We start from the raw sequence: 23,010 nt of genomic DNA, 5'->3' as shown, positions 1-23,010 counted from the left end.
CAGCCTCAGCTCATGTAGCCAGCAGACGCGTTGCTTGCTGTAGGACCAACCAAGGATCGGATCAAGAAATATAGAGATCAGATAGAGGAAGGAAAGAATACAGAGACAAGATAAATTAATTTGTAAGAGAACACAAAACAGACCTCACTCAGCACATTTATACACAATCTAAGGATGATACCAAAAGTCTAAAAGCATACTTCTTTCACTTAAAATGATTCTCTAATGGCAGTACCAAGAGACAGTGAATCAGTAATACTCTCCCATTCAAATGAACACTAATGAAAACTGTCCCAGGCACAGCTAGTGAGATCATCGCTCAGTCTTCTCATTGCTACATGGAGACAGAAGAAGAATGATTTCCCAAGGCTTTTGCTAAAATACTATCATTTCTCCATTACTGAATAAACAATCAGATCAATCAGGACACTCCACAGTTCTCTAGAGCTAATTATTGCTTTATTGGATTTGCAGTCATTTGAAATAGTTTCATGTCTCCGTTTTAATTCCATTTTTTATGAACTCATACAATAATGAAGGAATCCGATTACATTTGCATGTCAATAGCTGCGCAAACACAATCGCAGTGCTAACACAATGCTTCACAGCTTCTGAGTGCCTCTACTTACCCCGATCGTGGACTCACAATTTCTGTAAAAACAAAATCTACTCGAGAACAAAGAAATGCACAACAAACAACAACAACAAAACAAAACAAAACAAAACAAAACAAAACAAACACACAACAACATGGTCAGAACGCACTGGGACGGACACACCATGCCACATCACTGACGTCACAACAATACACATGGCACCGTCACACAATGGACCCATTGCCAGGAGCTCATTGCATGGGGGAAGGCCGGATTCGTTAGGGGCTGTTAATTAGCTTTTACTTTCACCCAGACTGAAGCTCACTTCATCTACAGGGCTCATTTGGCTCGTAAATTACTCAGATCCTCTATGGGGACCAGACAGATTCAGCAACACTACACTCTCAGTGGAGGTACAGTTGTGTTCTTTAAGGAACAAATTACCGAAAGGAACCCTGAAAGTACAAACATTTTTATATTTGGTCACTAATAAGTACAAGCAAAAAAAGCATACAAATGAATTATGTATTGTTGGCTAGGGGTACAATTTTATGCACCTATAGGGTCCCACACCAGTGACAAGCATTTGCACCTTTTTTGGACATTCTTGTTTCATTATTTCTGAGAGGGTACAAGCTTAAAAACATTCCTAAATGACTCTTTTGCTTATATAACACAGGTCATTCAGGGTCCTGCCTGCAGGTAGGGTTTGACACCTTTATTCCTGATTATATAACGCATTTGGGGGGAAATTTCAGGCCCCTCCAGGCTGATGGTTTTATGATGGTTTCATAGCTACTGTTGTAGCACAATGTCAGGTATCTGTCAGGCTTTAGTGTCTCATCATGAATGCCTCCTCACTCGATTACCTAAAGCAGTCATCCTCCATCCTCCATCCTGCTTCTGGAGAGCCACACTGTCTGTTTCATTTATGTTTTCACCTTAAGATCAGCAACCGATTCAGACAGGAACCAGGTGAGTTTGCTTTAACAGATCAGTTGCTGTGCTACTGCTGAGTGCTAAGTGCAGAGCAGCAACAACCTTGCAGCTCTCCAGGACCAGGATTGAGGACCACTGACCTAAATCCTAGTACACACAATACAATTTTTGACTCTCAGAAACAATATTTCTGTTCTAGGTTGTAACTCAGGTACACTGAACCATCATGAACATAGTAAAGACTATGTACCATATAAGAATCAACTTCATACCTCAGTCAAAATTGTTTTTGTGAAGGTATAATTTCTTATTTAACTGATGCTTTTATCCAAAGCGACTTACTGTTAATTAGACTCAGCAGGGGACAATCCCCCCTGGAGCAATGGAGGGTTGACAACTGCGCAGATCTTATCGTGGCTACACCAGGGCTTGAACCACCACCTTAGCCACAAGCTTACAGGCTGCCCCTATGGTTATATACTGAAATATACATAATCACATATGTTTACTGTGCACATGTAAAAGCTGGAATCACACAAACACCAAAGGGGGACAAAAACCTATGAAAACAGAGAATGTCAGGGGAGTTGGGGCTCTAAAATAAAAAACTCCAGCTAAACTTTAGGAATAAGATTAGTGTGCAATGATTGCCCAAACATCCAACATGGCAGACACCCAGAGAAAGCCCTCACCATTGACCTGTACAAAACCTAAAATTCTAACTAATTTCGTAATTTCACTCCGCGCCAGAGTTTTTCCTTCTTTGATGAAGTAAAGGCTGCCAAGTAACAAAGACCTTTATGAGTTTAATTACATTTGGCTCCCTTCCTCAAAAAGGAGCAGGCAATTCTGTTAAGGCTCTTCTGCAACAATGTCCAAAATGCATTTCAGCAGGTAATTGAAAGGACCATAGTCAGAAATAAAAATTCAGTGCAGTCATAATCACAGACAGCAGGCAGCTTTTCCTGGTGAAAAACTTAAATGGCTGAATATGGAACTTGAAGCTTGAAAATGTGGTTCTTTCCTATCGTCCACTCTGCAATGACGAGGGGAAAAACTTTCTTCCATCCATCCCTCCATTCGTCCATCTATCCATGGGCTTATACCTGCTTGTCCAATTCAGGTTTGTGGGGGGCTGGAGCCTATCCCAGCATGCATTGGGCCAAGACAAAAACAGGCCCTGGACAGGGCGCCAGCCCATCACAGGGTGAAGACACACACACACACACACACACACACACACACACACAGGCCAAATAAGCCTCTCCTATTCACCTAGCCTGCATACCTTTGTACTGGGGGTGGGAACCTGCCCGAGGAAACTCATGGGAAAGACATGGAAACTGCATTCAGAGACGACCCAGGCTGGCCAGGACCCTGAACCTCTTTCTTGCGAGGCCTCTGTGCTGTCAATGACTTCCTCCATAAACCCTCATTCTCGCATTCAATCCACAAGTCTAACATTATTTCTGCGCAATCTCTGTTCTATATCGGATGGTAGCTAGTATAGCGGGGTATTGTGTGTGTAAAGAAGGTGAGCTTTAGACCTGGTGAAAGGTGCTGTTACTATAACTGTGAACTAAAAGCACAGCATTTTAGTTCACTTTAGCATGGGGACTACGGCTCTTGAATAAGCTTGAATATGCTTCCGTACTGACAGACTGCAGTATCAGAACACCTACACCTGAGCACTGCTAGAGACCAGCAGGGCATAGAGCAGAGCTACTCAGCCTTTTACCAGGAAGTTTACAGTGTCTCCATGTTACAGTCCACAAATTCAATAACCACTCAATGTGTGAGAATGAAAAGTGGAATTTGTTATTTTTGCTATATACATACTACACTGTTTCCATAAAATAGTAAAAATGTACTGTACATGCATTTAGTTACATTGCAATAAAAGCTAATTGCCTGTACTTCATCGTGTTCATTTTTTGAGCTCAAATCCAAATGCCATAAGTAAATAGCAAAAATACCCATACTTTTGGGGGGCACTGTATATTCACTGTCCTTCCAGCAACAAGATTGGGTAGCCCCAGGCTAGATCACCAAATGGGAAGATGATCAGAAGGGCAATGGTTTGTAATAGGAATGGTGCAGACAGAATACGATAGCCGTTGGCTATTGGGTAACGATCGACAGACCGATGGAGGAGACATCTGCTTGATTTGAGGCGGCAGTGAGCGGGGGAGGTGTGTGCGTCACCGGGGCACTGACCTGGGCTGGAGGCGGAGCCCCAACCTACCAGCAGGGCCTCCTGGTTGTCCGCCAGCGCCTGCTTGGCCAGGTAGCGCTCCCGCTTGATCTTCAGCTCCAGCGACCCGGGAACGTCCGGCACCATCCAGTCGATCGCACGGAGGACGAAGAACACCACGTGCTTGGGGGGAGGAGGATAGGGGGTGATAGAGATGGGTAGAGACAGGAGGAAGACAACCCAATCAGTCCACCAGGCAGAAGGACAGTGGAGAGAGGACAGCTGGAGAGAGAATAAAGCAGGGCTGCCCAACCCTGTTCCCGGAGGTCTACTGTCCTGTAGGCGTTCACTTAAACCCTAACAAAGCACACCTCATTCAACAGCTAGAACAGGGCTGCCCAACCTTGTCACTGGAGATCTAACTGTTACTGAGATCTCATGGGTTTTCAGTCTGACCCTAACAAAGCGCAGCTCATTCAACAGCTGGAGCAGGGCTGCCCAACCCTGTTCTTGGAGATCTACCATCCTGTAGGTTTTCACTCCAGCCCTAACAAAGCACACCTCATCCAACAGCGAGAGACCTGGTTGAGCTGCTAATTAGTAGAATCGGATGTGCCAAATTTGGGATGAAATGAAAACTTACTGGAAGGTAGATCTCCTGGAACAGAGCTGGGCAGCCCTGGGACAGAGAGAGGTGATGGGGAGAAAAATAAGCCGTGGATGACGGCTGTTCTTCAATGAGTCAACAGGGCTGTTAGTCACGAGCGTGCTGAGCGACTGGAGGAATGAGAGCTCGGCACATGAGTAAAAACACTGAGGCAAGTCAACGTGGAGAAAAGACTCATTTACTTTCCCTGTTTCACGCATTCCTCCCACCGTCTGTCACATTACAGCGTCTCCCTCTCCCTGTCCCTGCGAGGCACATTAGCTGACAGAAAATTGCACTCTCGACATGTGACATACCCCGCTCACTGTGCAAGCAAGTCCCGAGTCAGTCAAACCGCATAAAACCAAACAGAAAAATGTTATTTTGTCACAATTAATTACGACCGAGACGGCAGAAAAATGCAGCTTGAAAGCTAGCTGAGGACAGCCCCCTGCAGGCAGGAGTGCCAGGCGTTTAACACCGTGCCAAGAGCTGTTAATCATAATTTGCTCAGCATAAGGCACGGAGCTGGAAGGTCAACACGACACAATGAGGAATTGTGAGCATCGTTTGTTGCCATGGCAACGAATGCAGGTTGCGACTGAAGCCAGACTGTGCGTTCCCTTAGTTGCCGGGCTGCGAATGCCAGACAAAATAACCTCTGGCACTCGGAAGGATATAATGCAGTATATGCAAACTTTTTTTATGTTCTTACTCGTTGACATTCATATTACGAATGCAAATCACATGCTTTTTGAGGCCATGTTGAGGCCATGCCCACTGTAACTGCCAATCTATGTGCAGGGCAACTGCCTTGGAATGGAAAGGACAGATAATGGAGATCACTGGAGGAAGGTGGAATGAAAGAGGGAACTGTGGAATCAAAACAAAAGGAGACAGAAAGACAGGGCGGAATAGAGGAAAGCTGTGGCACCTACCTCAAACGCAATGATGAAGCCCAGCCGGACTGCAAGAAGCTCCCAGTAAAACAGGGTGTAGCTCCCATAGCTGTCCCGAAAGGCCTTGTACCTGAGACACATGCACAATGAAAGTGAAAACAAGCTCCCAGGAATAGAATAGTCTCAGTCCTATAAACAATTTTCTGCCCAAATTTGGTTGTTACCTGCACATGGTGTGGTTGGCATAGTTATAATCCGGAGGGGAGTAGGCCAGGGTGAAGTTGACATAGCCGTTCAGATCCTGGTGAAACTTGAACTGGTAGAGGAGCCGTGGCAGGAAGTCAGAGGTGAAGGCGATCAGGAAGGCCTTCAGGAGGAAAGAAGATGGACAGTTGAAGGTATAGCATAGCGCAATACCATTCAAACCTGTGCTGCGGACTCACTGACAATCCTTGCAAAGATGGACCACTCTAGACCACAAGAGCATCCACCTATGGGTTAATTTCATTCTTTCTCTGTTTCCAATCGTAGTATTTCCATCCTTCTGGCAGCCTTTGCTCCACTAACACTATCCCTCCCTGAATGATGCATCTTCCAGCGGGGATGGGAGAAATTATTTATAATGGTCAGGATTAAATTTGATGATGAATCACCCAACCAAAAGCCTCAAATGGATGAACTTCTTCACTCTTACGAATGGCATTACAATTCCTTACATTGTAAATACCTTTTCGACTGTACATTATAACCATGTACATAAATACAACAATTTCTAACCCCACCCCTCCCCTTCAAATCCAATATAAACCATTCCGATTAATAAATAGAAGAACAAATTGCCACCCAGTAAATTTCATCCTTGCTATTTGTCCGAAGGTTATTTCTTAGTGTAGTGCCAGGAAGGGAGTTGGGACACTGCCCTCTAGTGGACAGTGCCAGCACTACACATAGGCAGGGTGGCAGCTGAACCTCAGTCCAATTATCTCAGCTGCTACCCATTGCCAAATCATTTGATAAGAATATTAGTTGTTGTTCCAGCACAATAAATGGTAATCAGCCAATGAAGCATTTTTGTGTTGTTTTGGTCTGTTCCCCGTGTGATGCAGGGGTCATTAAATTACATGTTATTTGGCTGATGCATAAATCCAAAGCAACTTACAGTTGATTAGACTAAGGAGAAGTCAATCCCCCCTGAAATAATATGAGGTTAAGGGCCTTGCTCAAAGGCCCAACAGCTGTGCAGATCTAAATTGCAGCTAAAATGGGGATTAAACCACTGACCGTGCAGGCCCCAGTCATGTACCTCAGCCACTAGGCTACAGGCTGCTTCATCCCCAGCCCTGCATCAACAGTGGTGGGGAATGCGAGCGTAGTGCCCAAAAAAAGGGCGGCCTGTAGCATAGTGGTTAAGATGATTGGGACTCGCAAGGTCGGTGGTTCGATCCCCGGTATAGCCACAATAAGATCCACACAGCCGTTGGGCCCTTGAGCAAGGCCCTTAACCCTGCATAGCTCCAGGGGAGGATTGTCTCCTGCTTAGTCTAATGAATTGTAGGTCGCTCTGGGTAAGAGCGTCTGCCAAATGCCATTAATGTAATGTCATGTAAAAAATTATTTGAAAAAAAGACACCTCTATTTCCCAAACAGAACGGACCCCCTTCCCCCAGCGACCTGGAGGAGACTCACATTGACGATGACGGATACGTGGGACAGGACCTCCAGGATGTAGAACCAGACGCCGATGTTCTGGGCCCGCTCGGCCACGGGGCGGCGGTACTCGCACACAAACTTGTGGGCGTCCAGACGCACCTCGGCCCAGTTATTCAGCAGGGCGAAGAGTGGAGCCAGGGGGAAGGCCGCCACGAAGATGGTGATGAAGCCAAACTGCAGAACTGGACAACAAACAAAGTGTGAGGTCACAGAAAGATGGTGATGAAGCCAAACTGCAGAACTGGACAACAAACAAAGTGTGAGGTCACAGAAAGATGGCGATGAAGCCAAACTGGAGAACTGGAGAACAAACAAAGTGTGAGGTCACAGAAAGATGGCAATGAAGCCAAACTGGAGAACTGGACAACAAACAGAGTGTGAGGTCACAGAAAGATGGTGATGCAGCCAAACTGGAGAACTGGACAACAAACAAAGTGTGAGGTCACAGAAAGATGGTGATGAAGCCAAACTGGAGAACTGGACAACAAACAAAGTGTGAGGTCACAGAAAGATGGTGATGAAGCCAAACTGCAGAACTGGACAACAAACAAAGTGTGAGGTCACAGAAAGATGGTGATGAAGCCGAACTGGAGAACTGGACAACAAACAAAGTGTGAGGTCACAGAAAGATGGTGATGAAGCCAAACTGGAGAAATGGACAACAAACAAAGTGTGAGGTCACAGAAAGATGGTGATGAAGCCAAACTGGAGAAATGGACAGAGAAAAATTCAAATGCTGGTGTAACTATATCTGGGTCATTTATCAAATTGGTTTAGAATAAAATACTTTTCTATGCTTTACTGAGCTTGTCTGGTGTATTGGAACCTATAAAATACTCTCAAAAAATGGCAAACCCCACCTTCTTGTCTTCTAGCAATTAATCAAACACAGGGAAGTATTTGAATCAATTTGAAGTTTTTGTAAAACAATTATGTAATTGACCCAGGTTTGGATGTAACAGTCACAGCTCGTAACTGACAGCAAAGAAGTTCAAGAATACTGACTTAGAATGTGTGGAAAAATACCTACTGGAAAAAAAATACCTCCTCTTCAAAGGGTTTTAGAGTCAACACACACAACAGTGACTGCAGGAATAATTCTCTATATTCTTCACATCTATGGTGAGAATAAGCTGGCCCAAAGCCCTGAAACAATGTGGCAAAATTTAATTACAAAAAATGAGGAAATGTCTCTTCCTCATCCCATCCTCCGCATCTCCGCATCTCCAACTGACTGAAGTATGCTCCTGCTTTTAACCTCTTTGCTCTTTAATTACAGTTATAGCACTGTCTCATTCCTCATTTGATGTCTGTAACTTGATTTTCAACCATCTTGTCGAGTATCTTTTCCGGAAGGAAATCAGAGACACCCATACACGCAGCAAAGATCAAACAAGTGTAAAAGCAAAAGCTTCCAATGTGCTTAGGTCATAATAGTCTAGTTCCCCGTGTAAAATAGATTTTGTTCTCAATGGGGGTTTTCCTGATTAACCCTTTCAGTGCCAAGACTGCCATTTGGCACTCAAGTGTAACTGCCATAAAATCCCAAGAGTGCCATATGGCACTCTCAACCTGATATCTTTTCAACAAATCAAATTGACTGCTGTACTATTGTTTTGAGCCCCTGTTAAAACCTGACTTGCTCACCTTTCTCCATTTCCTCAACCAAAGCCAGAACCCCTTGGGATTTGAATGGAGCCACTTGATATTGGGCTTGGGACTGAAAGGGTTAAATAGGGTTAATTAGGGTAAATTAGGGTAAATTACAAATAAAGAAAATCCGCACTCTTGGACCCATCTCCTCCTGAGCCTCTCCCCCTCACCTATCTCCAGGTACTCCTCGAAGAGCCCCTCACACTCGATGCCTCTCCCCCTCACCTATCTCCAGGTACTCCTCGAAGAGCCCCTCACACTCGATCAGCTCGTAGTCCTCCTCCCAGCGCGGGGGCTCCTGGGACACCTGCGTGCCCCTGACGGCAGCCATTTCCCTCCTCTGCCGCCATGCCTTCACCTTCCTGAGGACGGGGCCAGCGTTGCCAGGGTGACGGGGCGCGTGGAGAGCAGGGGTGGATGGAGCGAAAAATCCCAGCAATGGTTTTTTGGTGTAATAGCAAAGCAAAGATAAATTACCATTTACCGTCGACCTGGGTTTTTTCACAGTGACATAGTGCAGTTAGCAGAGGGGCCCACAATTATATTGATATTCCTTCTAGGCTCTCTCTGTCTCAAACAGAAGACAATGCTGGCCTCTGTCTGTCAAATTCAAATTCAAAAGAAATGCTTCATTGTCATGAAACGCTTCTGTAAATATTGCCAAATCAGATGTTAATCCAATACAATACAGAATCAAAACAAAAGGAAGAACAAAATATAAAAACAATAATACAGAAGTTCATTCTCTCTCTCTCTCCCCCTTCCAACCTCTCTTTCCCTCTCAATTCAGTTCAATTCAATTCTCTCTCTCTCTTTCTCTCTCACCCTCTCTCCCTCCATCTCTCTCTCTCTCTGGCATGTTAGCAGCTGAGTGCTGGCGGTGCTCTCTGTGCAGGCTGCACTCTCAGCACAAACAGCCGTTGCTGCACCGCTGCTGTGCCTGCCAATGCTGCAGCACTCTGCGCCCCTCCCCCAACACACCCCACCACAACACAGCCCACATGCATCCCCTCCCAGGAAATGACATCAGTATCATATGTATAGCCGCCCACAGGGGAATGAGCTGGGAGACCATAATGATTATCTATTAGTGGACTCACTGGCAGAATCAGTGCAGGCCTAGGGCCCTGTTAATAGGTTTAAAGGAGGAATCCTTACGGGATGACGAACTCTTGGATGTTGTTGATGAGCTGCTTTCCGACCATTATGATGAAGAGCTGCTCAGCCAGTTCAATGAGACAGCCACCGGGGCCGCACTGTAACACACACACACACACATGCATATAAACCCATACACACATACATATGTGCATACACACACACACACACACACACACACACACACACATGCACACGTGTACACGCATACACACACACACATATGCATATAAACCCATACACACATACATATGTGCATACACACACACACACACACGCGCACACGCATACACACACACACACACATACATACATACACACACACGCGCACACACGCACACGTGTACACGCATACACACACACACACATACATACATACACACACACGCGCACACACGCACACGTGTACACACATACACACACACACATACATACATACATACATACACACACACACACGCACACACGCACACGTGTACACACATATACACACACACGCACGCACATACATACATACACACACACACGCGCACATGCATACACACACATGCACACATGCATACACACACATGCACACGCATACACACACATGCATGGATGCACACACACACACACATGCATGGATGCACACACACACACAAAGACCATGCACATGCACGCACGAACACACACACACACACGCACCAATATAAATTATTTCGCTTGATAAAAATTAATTAAGTTCACAGCAGAAAATAGTTGCCAAGCCATAACAAGTATGTATGCAAAGTCTTAATTAGTGCATTAAAACTATGTGGTTGTGAAAGTAACATTGCCTTTATAAACGATGCAACTAATCACATTTCAGAATTAGTTCAGAATTAGTCACATGTAATTATATTCTTGCAGCTTAGAGTAATTATATTCCTGCAGCTTCAGGTACATCATCATATAATTGAACAGAATCTTTCATCCACAACTACACATTGATGAAATGAAAATTAATTATTTTATTCTTGCTGGAGTTCATTTTGTAAGGTTACGTGGAACTTACATCTTCATTTCTCATTCCGAATAAGGTACCATAGTGACCAGGGTAACCCACAAACCTACCGATAAAAAACACAAGAGGATTTAATGGACAAAACCCCCTTTTCCTACCATCAACAAAATCAATACTGCAGTCTTTTTATTGCTGTTTTTCATTACCCTCTCCGTTGAAAAAATCTATAATTGTTGACAAAATGATCAGTTAAATAGGAGAAAATGATTTTGTGATAGAATCAATCAAAAAGTCATTAAAATACAAGCGGAGTTGGAGATTTTATATTAAGAGTTATTTTTTCTAAGCTTTTAAATAAATAAAATATTTTCTCAGAACAAGAATGTACGGTTTTGTTGAGTTAGGATAAAAAGTGCCCAGCAGAGGTGAAGAATAGAGGTTCAGAAAGGGAAGGTTTTTTGTTTCAGTCACCTGGATTTGCTAATTAGCACAATTATTCAGCCAGGAGGGACTTGTCAGCCATCTTCATTTTGATGACTGCAGCCACTGATACAGGTAAACAGCTCACCTTCCCTTGAAGAAAGCCACGTAGAAGGGGGAGGAGTAAAAGTTGACAAACTGGAAGATGAACACTTTGAAGGTGAAGGCATCTTCATACTGCGTCTGCGTTCTGTGCATCTCTGGAAAAAATAAGAGAAGAAAACTGCATTATACAGCACATACCTGAAGAAAGGATAACAAAATTATAAATGTTCAGTAATTTTTCTATTTTGTTTTCAACACTGATTGGCAGGGGTGCTATTGGAAATTAGTGTTGTATTATAACAATGAATGTAAATTAAGCTATGTGTACTGCATTTGCATCACTGAAATTAAAATGAATTATAACCAAAAAGGAAGAAGGAATTGGAAGGGAAAGAGAAAGAAAGAGAAAGGCTACCGAGAGAATAAACAGCAGAATAAGCAGAATAAACAGCACATAGGCATACCGATTTAAAGAAAGAAACAGAATAACAGCACACAGGCATACTGATTTAAAGACAGAAACAGAATAACAGCACACAGGCATACTGATTTAAAGACAGAAGCAGAATAAACAGCACACAGGCATTCTGATTTCAAGAAGGAAACAGAAAAAACAGCACACAGGCGAACTGATTTAAAGAGGGAAACAGAATAAACAGCACACAGGCATACTGATTTAAAGACAGAAGCAGAATAAACAGCACACAGGCATACTGATTTAAAGAGGGAAACAGAATAAACAGCACACAGGCGTACTGATTTAAAGAGGGAAACAGAATAAACAGCACACAGGCGTACTGATTTAAAGAGGGAAACAGAATAAACAGCACACAGGCATACTGATTTAAAGAGGGATACAGAATAAACAGCACACAGCACACAGATTTAAAGCTTAGAGCTGTGAGCCACACCTGGGCCATTAGTCCCCTTTAGCCACTGATGGCAGGAAATCCATGTGGAGTTAAACGACTGTAACTCTCATTGTTGCTGTGCGGATCCCTCTAGCCTGATATATTGCAGCAGCACAATAGCTGCAATAAATGACACAACACCTGCTCCTACCGAAGGTGCAGAAAGTTCAATTCTTTTTATAAATCCACCAGAAAGAATAACAGCATTTCTTTATTTGACATTCTACTGAATCTATAATCAGGTTCAGATAAGAGTTTGGGTTCCTGGAAAATTATACTCCTACCTGTTTCGAAACTTGAAACGTGCATAGCACAATACCGCATTCATTTTAATTAATGAGTTTTGTGCAGTAATTTATGCATGGCTTATGCCAAAACCCTTTTCCGTTCTGTGTTAATGCAAATCCAGGCCTGAATCCCCAGCTTACCCCATTTGGTGAGCTGCTCGGCCAGCGCAGTGTAGACCTGGCCCATGAGCAGGATCAGAGCCAGGTTCACCATGCTGCTGGAGATGTTGGCGATGTTCCCCGCCTGAGGAACACCCCCAGACAGGGTCCCACAGCGCCGGAGAGGGAAGAGAGCAAGCAGAGTCAGCAGTCTGTGGTCACCCATAATCTCCACTAACCCTTTGAAGAGCAAAGGAATGTTTTTTTCATTATTATTATTCTAGTGTTCAGTATTCTAGTCAGTGTTCTAGAACTCCATGGCTTTAAGTTACCAGCAGTGATTATTACATCAGCATTTGAAAGTACAGTCAATAACATTCTTATCACATATTTCTGATCTCACACCTTCGAAGGAATGGAATGAGAACACTGTATGCATGATAAACTGTAAGGGCCGGCGAACCCAACAGGGATTTTGGTCCCCATGAAAAGATCTTACATTGGGCCCCGCCACCACAGGAAAATATTTTAATATTTTTGAGGGCCCCTGTCAGTCATCCAAAATCCAAAAGTACACCTGAGGTTATGGCCCAGGTTTTGGAGGGACGGGGGCTCCATGGCAGTGTGAGACATACCTGTGTGCGTAGCATGGAGCTCCCAGTGTGGAACATCATGACGCTGACGATTCCTCGGTACATGATGACCGTCACCAGGAAGATCATCACCACACACAGCTGGGAACAGTGGAGAGTGGAGGGCCAATGAGAATAGGCAGGGGACAGGTAGCACATCACAGAACTAGGTACAATAACAATAGGTACTGACTGATTTTTATTCCAAAGGTTGTTCTTAAACACAAAAACATTCAGATATGTCTAATGTACTCAGTCAATCCTGTCTGTGTGATAACCAGGTCTGTTTAAATGCAAATGTGGTGTAAATATTTGCCAAATATGAGAGAGTACACTTGTACATCACTAACAAGCTTCCTGAAGAGGCGTACAGAATTCCACTTACAATTGTGACAAATGTCACACCTGTGAGTACCATAAACATCTCCCGTAATTGACCGTGAGTGCCTCTCTGTGCCAATGGCTGCATTCAGGGGTTTAGCTATGAATCTTGGGCCCCCTGAAAGAATATTCCTCTGGGCCACCCATCCTACTACTCCTCACCATTATGATGATGACCATGGAGCCAGTCAGCATTCGGGACAGCCGGGCCTTTTTCGGGAAGTAGGGCTCCTTCACCCCTGTCACCGGATTGTGCTCCATGGCCGGAGCCATGGCAGCGAACTCTGGACGGGGGCGTTCCTGAAAGGACAGGGGTAACGGATGATCATACAAAATATAGTCATATATAGGAAATATGTATCAGTCATATCTGCATTTTAGCCACAAGCAGCGTGTAGGGTTGGGTACAGGAACCTGGCACCAGTTTCCATATGACCGGGAGCCTGCAGGACTGAATCGGAATGCAGATTTTGGTGCCTCATTACAGTTACACTCAGTAATGTTGAAGCCAGTGAGAGCAGGTACCATTAGCAAGCCAGCTAACACTAAACCTGGTCAAAATGACAAAAACTGAAGCGTTACGAATTATCAGTATCAAGTACAAGTACAAGTACAAGTCATTTATGTAAACATTAATTAAATAAAACAATAACATTTTTCAAATTATTTCCTTTTGCAAACAATCTTTACTGTCGTCGATTGCTGTTTATTTAAAGAAGATATCAGTTCAGACACCACTTATAAATCGGCACCATTTTAACGTTATTATTTTGCCTAAATCTAAACGATACTCATCCCTAGCCCCACAGTGTTTTTTTACATTAATAAAACATACAGGAGTGAAGTTTTAGTCCTTTCAAGTGAGCAGTAGTTTCACATGAAAGCCTTGATGCATTTTTAAATAATCACTAGGCCGACTAACAACTTATCAGCTAAAAATCTGCATAAAAATTCCATCAGCTCTAAACACAAGGACACCAAAACCTCCCAAAGATTCGCAAAAAGAGTAGCAAATAAAAAGGTAATAAAAACCGAACCCCAAACACAGAAAATAATAGTCATGATAAAATGCTACACTCTCAGAAAAAAGGGTCCTTTGCCTCGTCTCCACAGAGGAGCCCTCTATCACAGCAGATCATCATTTTGTCCAACAAAGAATGCTAGATATGGCACCTCTAGGTATTTCTTCTGAGAGTGTGCAGTATATTTAACTGTAATCCATACATATTTAATAAACGGCGAGAAGCTACGACCAACTTTAAAGGGAGGAATTGCAAGCGGGGCAGTGAAAGTAGCGGAGAGCTCCGGGCAGTGAGAGACGGCGGAGACGCTAGCTTTGATGTCTAGCTCAGGTCCTGGTCATGTGATCACCTGTTCTCCCCCCGGGTGGGCAGCTAGCTCCCTGACTTGGGGGGGGGGGGTCCTAGATGGGGGGTGTGTGTGTGTCAGAACAGAAGTGAGAGTTTCCATGCCCATGCAGGACTAAACCTCTTCCTCATGGAAGTCCATGCAGTCCCAGTGGTGTGCCAGCGTGGCGTTCTTGCGCTTCCAGTACTCCAGGAAGGTGACGGCCCAGAAGGACATGAAGACGCTGAAGAAGACCGTGCCCGGGTGGTCGAACAGGTACCCCAACTGCGCGGGAGGCAAGGACACGGAGGGTGGAGGAGGAGGAGGAGGAGGAGGAGGAGAGTGAGAAGTATACAACTGCTCTGCCATTTCATTAACATTAGACTCCTCTACCTTCTCATTAGCGTAGGATTCATCTACCTTCTCATGAATTTAGGACTCCTCTACCTAATTTTTAACATGAATATAACTATAAGATGAAGGCAATAGACAGTGTGGTGTTTGTAATGTAAAAAACAAACTGAGAACATAATAAAATGGTATTTCACCCTTTGAAGAGTAGGTTTTTTTAGAATGTTCTTTTGTTCTTTTCAAAATTCGAGAGTTCTGAGAACTCCACAGTTTTCACATTACCAGTAGTGGTTGTTCCATCAGCATCAGAATGTTCAGTTAGGACATTTCTACTCCCAAATTTGTGACCTCACACCTTAAAGGGTTTAAGGCCATTGTGCCCAGCATACCTTTGCCATGGGGCAGATGTCGGAGATGTTCCACACGCTGCAGGTGTTGCAGAGCGGGCACATGAGATAGTGCCCCCCGCTGGTGCAGATGTCCTTCCTGCACCCATATCCCCACACGGCCATGGGGCATTAAGGGAGAGGGCCAACACCAAGACAGACAGACAAGACAGGGAAGAGAGAGAAGGGGGGAAGAGAGAATAATCCAGGGAGGATAAGTAGTGATGAAAATGTATGCAGTATGTGAGAGCAAAGGGAAGAAAAGATCATAATTAATGTGCTGCCTGGTTTATTTTACAAGCCTTTCATTTTCCACAGGGCATATCGATGGAGCGCTAAAATCAACACACCCTCTAATAATATACTTTAGGTGTATTGATTGCCAACCCACAAAAACACACACACACACACACACACACACAGATGCACACATACACACAAAGACACACCATACACACACAGACACAAACATGCACATGCATAGACGCATACACACATACAGACACACACACACACACACACTCAGCAGTATTTGTATCTAGCAATGAATAAGAGACCCAGGCATGCAATTTTTATTACGCAACATTTATCGAAATATCAATGAGTGGTGATCTCCATTTCCATAATAGTCCTATTGTATCCCTCCTCCTCCTTCTGTAGTATCTTTTCATCTCTCTGTCTGCCATGTGATAAATTCACAACGCACACCCCCAACCCTTCGCCCAAGTTCCCCGGGGAGGGCTGGCCTCGCAGTTTCCATGGCAACAGATTGGAGGCGAGACGGGAAAGGACAGATCGCCGCCCTGCAGTGAGGCAGGACAGGAGCCCAAGTGCCACAGGTATGTGGTGGTGGAGGTAATAGATCCGCCCACGGCGGCACTAAGACCGATGACCGGAATTACGGGAGGGAGAGCGGTGACTCACGCTGGAGTGTTGCTCCCCATCGACATGATTCCTGACACAAACACAAAAGTTCCCACCACTGCTGCGGGGAGGAGCCAAGCTGTGTAGAACCCTGCAGTGCAGAGGGAGAGAGCAAGGGGGTAGAGAGGGAGAGAGAGAGAGGAGGGGTATGGAGAGAGGGAGAGAATCAGACACAAAAACAGTGTTGAACCCTACAGATGTACACAGAGAGAACGTGAGCGAGTGAGAGAAAGTGAGAGAGAGATAAGCAGTGTAGAACCCAGCACACAGAGAGCAACAGAGAGACTGACAGAGTTATAAAATGACATGTTATGAAAATATTATTTAATTTATGTTCTGCTGTATATTCGAATTGGTGTTATGCCTCACAACATCTGAGCTGCATACCCAGCCAGGCGAAGTAAATGGCGATCTTTTCTCCGAAGTACTCGCGGATGTGGTCCAGGGGCTGGTACTTGTACCAGCGAGACCAGCGGGCCCAGTAATGGAACAGAACCTGCCTCTGATTCAGCTGGTCCGGCGGAATCTCATTATCCTTGATCTCAAAGGGGCCCTGAGAATTAGATCACCAGTGAGTGGGCACTTTCAGCATGTGTGTGCGTCACCCTGCTTTCAAGTGATGTCGGGTCGTTAGTGTTTTCTCCGAGTCGGGGACACGTCACAACTGGGCTATCTGACTCATTTGCGTTCACATGCTTCATGGTCAGACAATTGAAAGAAGGATTAGCCGATGTGTGGCCGTGTGTCAAGCTATTTGCCTTCTAAGCTAGTCATAGCAAGCAATATTTGGCTATTTCAGGGGGTTAAGAAGGCAAATATCGCATGGAACTGAACTGCAGGGCTATAGTTATCAAATAATATTTGTGCTTTAAATGTGTATGTAGCTGAGGTTCACTTATGGCTTTATTACATTAAATTACTTATACTTCACGTAGGACTCTGTGCAAGCACGTAACAACTCAGCCAATTTGTGTTACATTACATTAATGGCATTTGGCCGACGCTCTCATCCAGAGCGACGTACAGTTGATAAGATTAAGCAGGAGACAATCCTCACCAGGAGCAATACATGATTAAGGGCTTTGCTCAAGGACCCAATGGCTGCACAGATCTTATTGTGGCTACACTGGGGACCAAACCACTGACCTTGCGGGGCCCAGTCATGTACCTTGAGCACTACGCTAAAGGCCGCCCTCCTGTGTTGCATCTAGAATCCCAAATTTCCTTGACTCGATCATCAGCCATAATAAGATGTTCCTGGGGACCTTTCCCGTGAGAAACCGGTGTAGACCTTAAACCAGACACCACTTAAAAGCAGGGTCAGGGAAAAGGGCGTGTCTCTGACCTCATGGAGCGGGAACAGTGCTGTGAACACGCCTTCATTCAGCAGCCTGGCCCCGCCCACTTCCGCCCGCTTCCGCTTGCCATAGGCCGTGCACGACAGGATCTCGTACACCTGCCAATCAAAATACACCTCAATGTTACACCTGCCAATCAAAATACACCTCAGTGTTACACCTGCCAATCAAAATACACCTCAATGTCACACCTGCCAATCAAAATACACCTCAATGTTACACCTGCCAATCAAAATACACCTCAATGTTACACCTGCCAATCAAAATACACCTCAATGTTACACCTGCCAATCAAAATACACCTCAATGTTACACCTGCCAATCAAAATACACCTCAATGTTACACCTGCCAATCAAAATATACCTCAAAGTTAAACCTACCAATCAAAATACACCTCAATGTTACACCTGCCAATCAAAATACACCTCAATGTTACACCTGCCAATCAAAATACACCTCAGTGTTACACCTGCCAATCAAAATAAACCTCAATGTTACACCTGCCAATCAAAATACACCTCAATGTTACACCTGCCAATCAAAATACACCTCAGTGTTACACCTGCCAATCAAAATACACCTCAATGTTACACCTGCCAATCAAAATACACCTGTGTTACACCTGCCAATCAAAATACACCTCAATGTTACACCTGCCAATCAAAATACACCTCAATGTTACACCTGCCAATCAAAATACACCTCAATGTTATACCTGCCAATCAAAATACACCTCAATGTTACACCTGCCAATCAAAATACACCTCAATGTTACACCTGCCAATCAAAATACACCTGTGTTACACCTGCCAATCAAAATACACCTCAATGTTACACCTGCCAATCAAAATACACCTCAATGTTACACCTGCCAACATCAAAATACACGTCAATGTTACACAAAAATACTAAGTATCCTGTGGCTGTACGGCATACTACTCGTACTGATTTTCATTGAAATGTAGTACGAGTGGTATACTAAGTGTGTTTCAAACACAGCCTGTGTGTGTGTTTGTGTGTGTGTGTGTTTGTGTGTAAGTGTGCATGCTTGCATCTGTGAGTGTGTGTGTGTGCTACTCACGATGCGATGACGCTGCGTGTTGGTAAAGTAGTTATCATGGTCCTCACAGCCCAGGAACCTGCATAGAATAACAAATATAGAATACAAAAATGCACTGTAAAAATGATGAAGTGCAGTACAGGTAGAATTAGAAACTTCTTCCATTTTCCTTATAACATTAATCAATATCAAGAGGGATATGCCAAGATTTTGTTGACTTAATACCAAATTTCTTTTGTCAACTGGCTGGGTTTGTTGGCATAGCACTAAACACTGTAATTGTCTATTCTGTAGTGCTTGCTGTTGTTCTGGTTATTTTCACTCTGTATTGTCTCTGGAAGTCAGTTTGGAGAAGAGCACCTGCCTAATGCTTTTATTCTCAGTAATGCGTGTGGAGCACATTTATGCGCCAGAACGCCTGACTCACTTCTCCATCTTGGATTTGCGGAAGGCGCAGGTGTAGTAGTCCACCGGCTTGTTTGGTACCGACTGTCTCATGACGTTTGGGATACAGAACTTCCGAAGGACCTGATCTGACGTATTATGGTCCGGATTGGGCTGAGCCTATGAAACAAAGAGTACAAAAGGGTGAATAGTAACAGTTAGACAACTAGGCCAGGTAACTGTGTTTAAAACTAGAAGCACTTGTTTACACAGATTAAGAGCAGCCTTCAAATTTCACCGGTCAATTGGTCTACAGTCGCGGCTTAATTCCATCTCATTAACTTGTTTGCAAATGGCTTCTGCACGACTGCTCTAAACATGTAAATCTGTCTTCTGGCGCACCAATTTCCATTTAAAAAGGATGCAAGGAAAGAATAGCAAACTGCTGACTACTTCTAATGCAGTGGTTCCCAGAGCTCTCCTCGGTACCCCCTGCCCGCTCCTGTTATTGGATGTGTTCCACCGCAAGCACACCTGACCAATCAAGTCAAGCCCCATCAGGTGTACCTGAGATGGAACACATCAAATGCCTGGACCCAGCAGGGTCTAATACACTCTAATACAAAAAACAGTTTAGTTCCATTGTCCTCAAGTGTCCCATTACTTGTGTTTATGTGCGGTACCGGCTCTGACCTGCAGGGGTGCTCTTAGAGCCAGCTCCTCTGCGTAATAGACCAGCACGTCCCAGGGAGCGCTAAGCTTCAGATAATGGATGGTTTTCTTCACACTCACAGTCTCCTCCTAACGTTGGAGGGAAATAAATGAGAGAATTACAGTCGCAAAGAAATGTGGCATGGCCTAAAGATACATTAAAAAGGAATAAAAATGCAAATTCTTCATAAACTGTAATAAGCGTGAGCGAGCGTGGCTGCTGTCTGACCTTCTCCAGGAGCAGCCCAGCAGTCTGCAGGTTGTGGATGAACTTGTCCCGCCACCGCGCCTGCTGTGCTTTCCGCTGTTCGGACCGGCTGGCCTCCTCGGCCCCGGCCTCGCCCTGCTCCGCCCCGTCGCCCCGCCCTCGCGCCCGCGACCGTCGCTTCCTGCGGGAGCGCACCTCCCACACCAGCACGAAGTCTGCACAGAGCCACGCACATCTCAGTACCTGCTCACTTCCTGTGAGAGAGCACCTCCCACATGAGCACAAAGTCTGCACAGAGCCACATACATCTCAGTACCTGCTCACTTCCTGTGAGAGAGCACCTCCCACACCAGCACGAAGTCTGCACAGAGCCACGCACATCTCAGTACCTGCTCACTTCCTGTGAGAAAGCACCACACCAGCACGAAGTCTGCACAGAGCCACGCACATCTCAGTACCTGCTCACTTCCTGTGAGAGAGCACCTCCCACACCAGCACAAAGTCTGCACAGAGCCACGCACATCTCAGTACCTGCTCACTTCCTGTGAGAGAGCACCTCCCACACCAGCACAAAGTCTGCACAGAGCCACGCACATCTCAGTACCTGCTCACTTCCTGTGAGAGAGCACCACACCAGCACAAAGTCTGCACAGAACCACGCACATCTCAGTACCTGCTCACTTCCTGTGGTCTAATACATTTCTCAGAATAACCATCAGTTCTATTAATCATGAGCATCAATGAGAAGGTCATAATAATACATGTATTACTATCATTATGACTCACCAGTGATACGCATTATTAATTTAAGCCCATGCTGAAGTATACCATTTCATACTAAAGTGTAGCATACACTTCAAGTACACTTGATGTATAATTAAAGTTTATATAATTATACTTTAAGTATGCGGAGTATGCTATTCTTCACATGGGAACGGTTATATTCAAGCTCATTATCAAACTATATGTGCAACCTTTTTTCACTGCATTGCTTTTGTTATTATAGTTATTTTGCTAAACCATCGTATTGTCACCTATTTTGGTTTTGCCATCTCTGAAGTAGTTCCCTTTGGGGTGCTGAGGTTGACGACCCCCCATGTCGCAGTCAATGTAGATGGGGTCGTCATCCTCCTCTTCGTCATCGCCGGCAGTAGCAGCAGCGAGCTGAAAGAGTGAGGAAGGAGCGTTCAATAAAGCAGTGAATCAATCCCCAGCTTAATGAAAGATCGTCAAGCACACCTGAGAATTTCACACAACCCATTAAATGTATTGATAAGTCATCAATCACTTTGGCAGATATTAAACTCTCCTAGACGTAGAAGGAGCGCGTGGAGAGTGCAGTGTAGCGTACTCATGACCGAACTAAAAATAAGGCCCATTACATTTACAAATTGAAATCGAAGGAAGGCTAAAGATAAACCAAAAATTGGTTGGGACATTAAGCTATTGTAATCTCCAAATCCACAGATTGCTTGGTGCTTGGAGAAGATAAGGTTCATTAAGAAATGTGTCCTCCATATTTAAAAAGTAATAAACTCGTTCACATGGTGCATATACACAGTACATTTTCATGAGGGGTTGAGTCTGACAGCCCTGGACAGCACTGATGGCATCAGAGACACAATAATAAAGACACAATTTACAATTAGCAAAAGCAGCCAAAGCGACTTACTGCACAAAAAATTCATCTCACAGACAAAGTGGAGCATTTATTCCCAGACCACAAATTACATACACATGCATACTTATACCACTTAACAGTGGTGGCCACAATCTATTTAACAAACCTGGCCAGCACTGGTCAACACGCCTAATTCCTGCGATTGTGAGCCGAGATAAATGAAGAGGGGAGTAGTGTCTATACTCACAAATCGCGGAGGGATGAACCCCCCGTTGTGTAGGCTCCCGTAGCAGTCGGCAGAGTGCTGCTCGCCCATGTAGTCCTGCTCCAGGAGAATGTCCCTGTCGGCCATCAGAAGCTCTGAGCTCTTCCTCCTCAGTGTGAGCTCTTCTTCCTCGGCGCAGTCTCTTTCAGCCTCTCAGAGCCAGCGGTCTGGGCCCATGGAAAAGGGCAGGGGCAGAACACACCTACACTTACTAATGAACAGGCTGGTACACATTAAATCACAAACACACCTGCACTCACATACACACATACATTAAATCACACACATACTCTCTCTCTCTCTCTCTCTCTCTCTCTCTCACACACATTAAAACATACATATAAACCCACATACAGACACACATTAAATCACACATGCACATACACACACACACACACATTAAATCACACATACAAACTCTCTCACACACATTAAAACATAGACATAAACCCACACAGCGACAGACATTAAATCGCACATGCACACACACACACACACACACACACATTTAATCACACACAGTATCCCTACCTCTTAAAAGATAACATTAACAAACTGATTTAAATGCAGTAGAGGAATATATTAATTAATAGTTTTTTTTCTTTGTTCTGAATTTCCCGTAAATGGAGAGGAAGAATGAAAAGGAAAGAAGAGCTACCTCTTCCACTGCACACAGGGCAGGGAGTGGGATGAAAGCAGGAACAGATCAGCTATCGCTCTCCTCTCCTCTGCTGTCTCCGTCTCTGCATCCCTCTGTTGCAGTTCTGCTCCACCAGGAGAGC

General features: G+C 44.6%; 1 protein-coding gene across 2 annotated transcripts in view; it reads right to left on the bottom strand.

Moving 5' to 3' along the window:
- ano11 (anoctamin 11) overlaps positions 1-23,010 on the bottom strand; it is a 23,611-nt gene extending 601 nt beyond the window's left edge. Inside the window, exons 1-24 of one of the 2 annotated variants that reach the window (XM_061258161.1) lie at positions 22,887-23,010; positions 22,211-22,395; positions 21,377-21,506; positions 20,364-20,557; positions 20,117-20,224; positions 19,467-19,603; positions 19,061-19,118; positions 17,966-18,076; positions 17,008-17,173; positions 16,621-16,711; positions 15,700-15,796; positions 15,101-15,244; positions 13,775-13,912; positions 13,235-13,333; positions 12,642-12,744; positions 11,346-11,457; positions 10,829-10,883; positions 9,796-9,893; positions 8,863-8,999; positions 6,961-7,166; positions 5,499-5,641; positions 5,314-5,404; positions 3,753-3,912; positions 1-37 (exon numbers count right to left, since the gene is read on the bottom strand). The exon at positions 1-37 is cut by the window's left edge and continues 601 nt beyond it. In XM_061258161.1, coding sequence (XP_061114145.1) covers positions 6-37; positions 3,753-3,912; positions 5,314-5,404; positions 5,499-5,641; positions 6,961-7,166; positions 8,863-8,999; positions 9,796-9,893; positions 10,829-10,883; positions 11,346-11,457; positions 12,642-12,744; positions 13,235-13,333; positions 13,775-13,912; positions 15,101-15,244; positions 15,700-15,796; positions 16,621-16,711; positions 17,008-17,173; positions 17,966-18,076; positions 19,061-19,118; positions 19,467-19,603; positions 20,117-20,224; positions 20,364-20,557; positions 21,377-21,506; positions 22,211-22,315 — 2,715 coding nt within the window. In that variant the 5' untranslated portion in view covers positions 22,316-22,395; positions 22,887-23,010 and the 3' untranslated portion in view covers positions 1-5. The remainder of the gene's footprint in view (positions 38-3,752; positions 3,913-5,313; positions 5,405-5,498; positions 5,642-6,960; positions 7,167-8,862; positions 9,000-9,795; positions 9,894-10,828; positions 10,884-11,345; positions 11,458-12,641; positions 12,745-13,234; positions 13,334-13,774; positions 13,913-15,100; positions 15,245-15,699; positions 15,797-16,620; positions 16,712-17,007; positions 17,174-17,965; positions 18,077-19,060; positions 19,119-19,466; positions 19,604-20,116; positions 20,225-20,363; positions 20,558-21,376; positions 21,507-22,210; positions 22,396-22,886) is intronic. The other variant, XM_061258162.1, reaches the window with a different exon arrangement.

The sequence above is a fragment of the Conger conger genome, chromosome 10 (genome assembly GCF_963514075.1).
Source record: "Conger conger chromosome 10, fConCon1.1, whole genome shotgun sequence".
Lineage (NCBI taxonomy): Eukaryota > Metazoa > Chordata > Actinopteri > Anguilliformes > Congridae > Conger > Conger conger.
The sequence above is the reverse complement of the archived record's forward strand: the minus strand, read 5'-3'. Positions and strand labels throughout refer to the sequence as shown.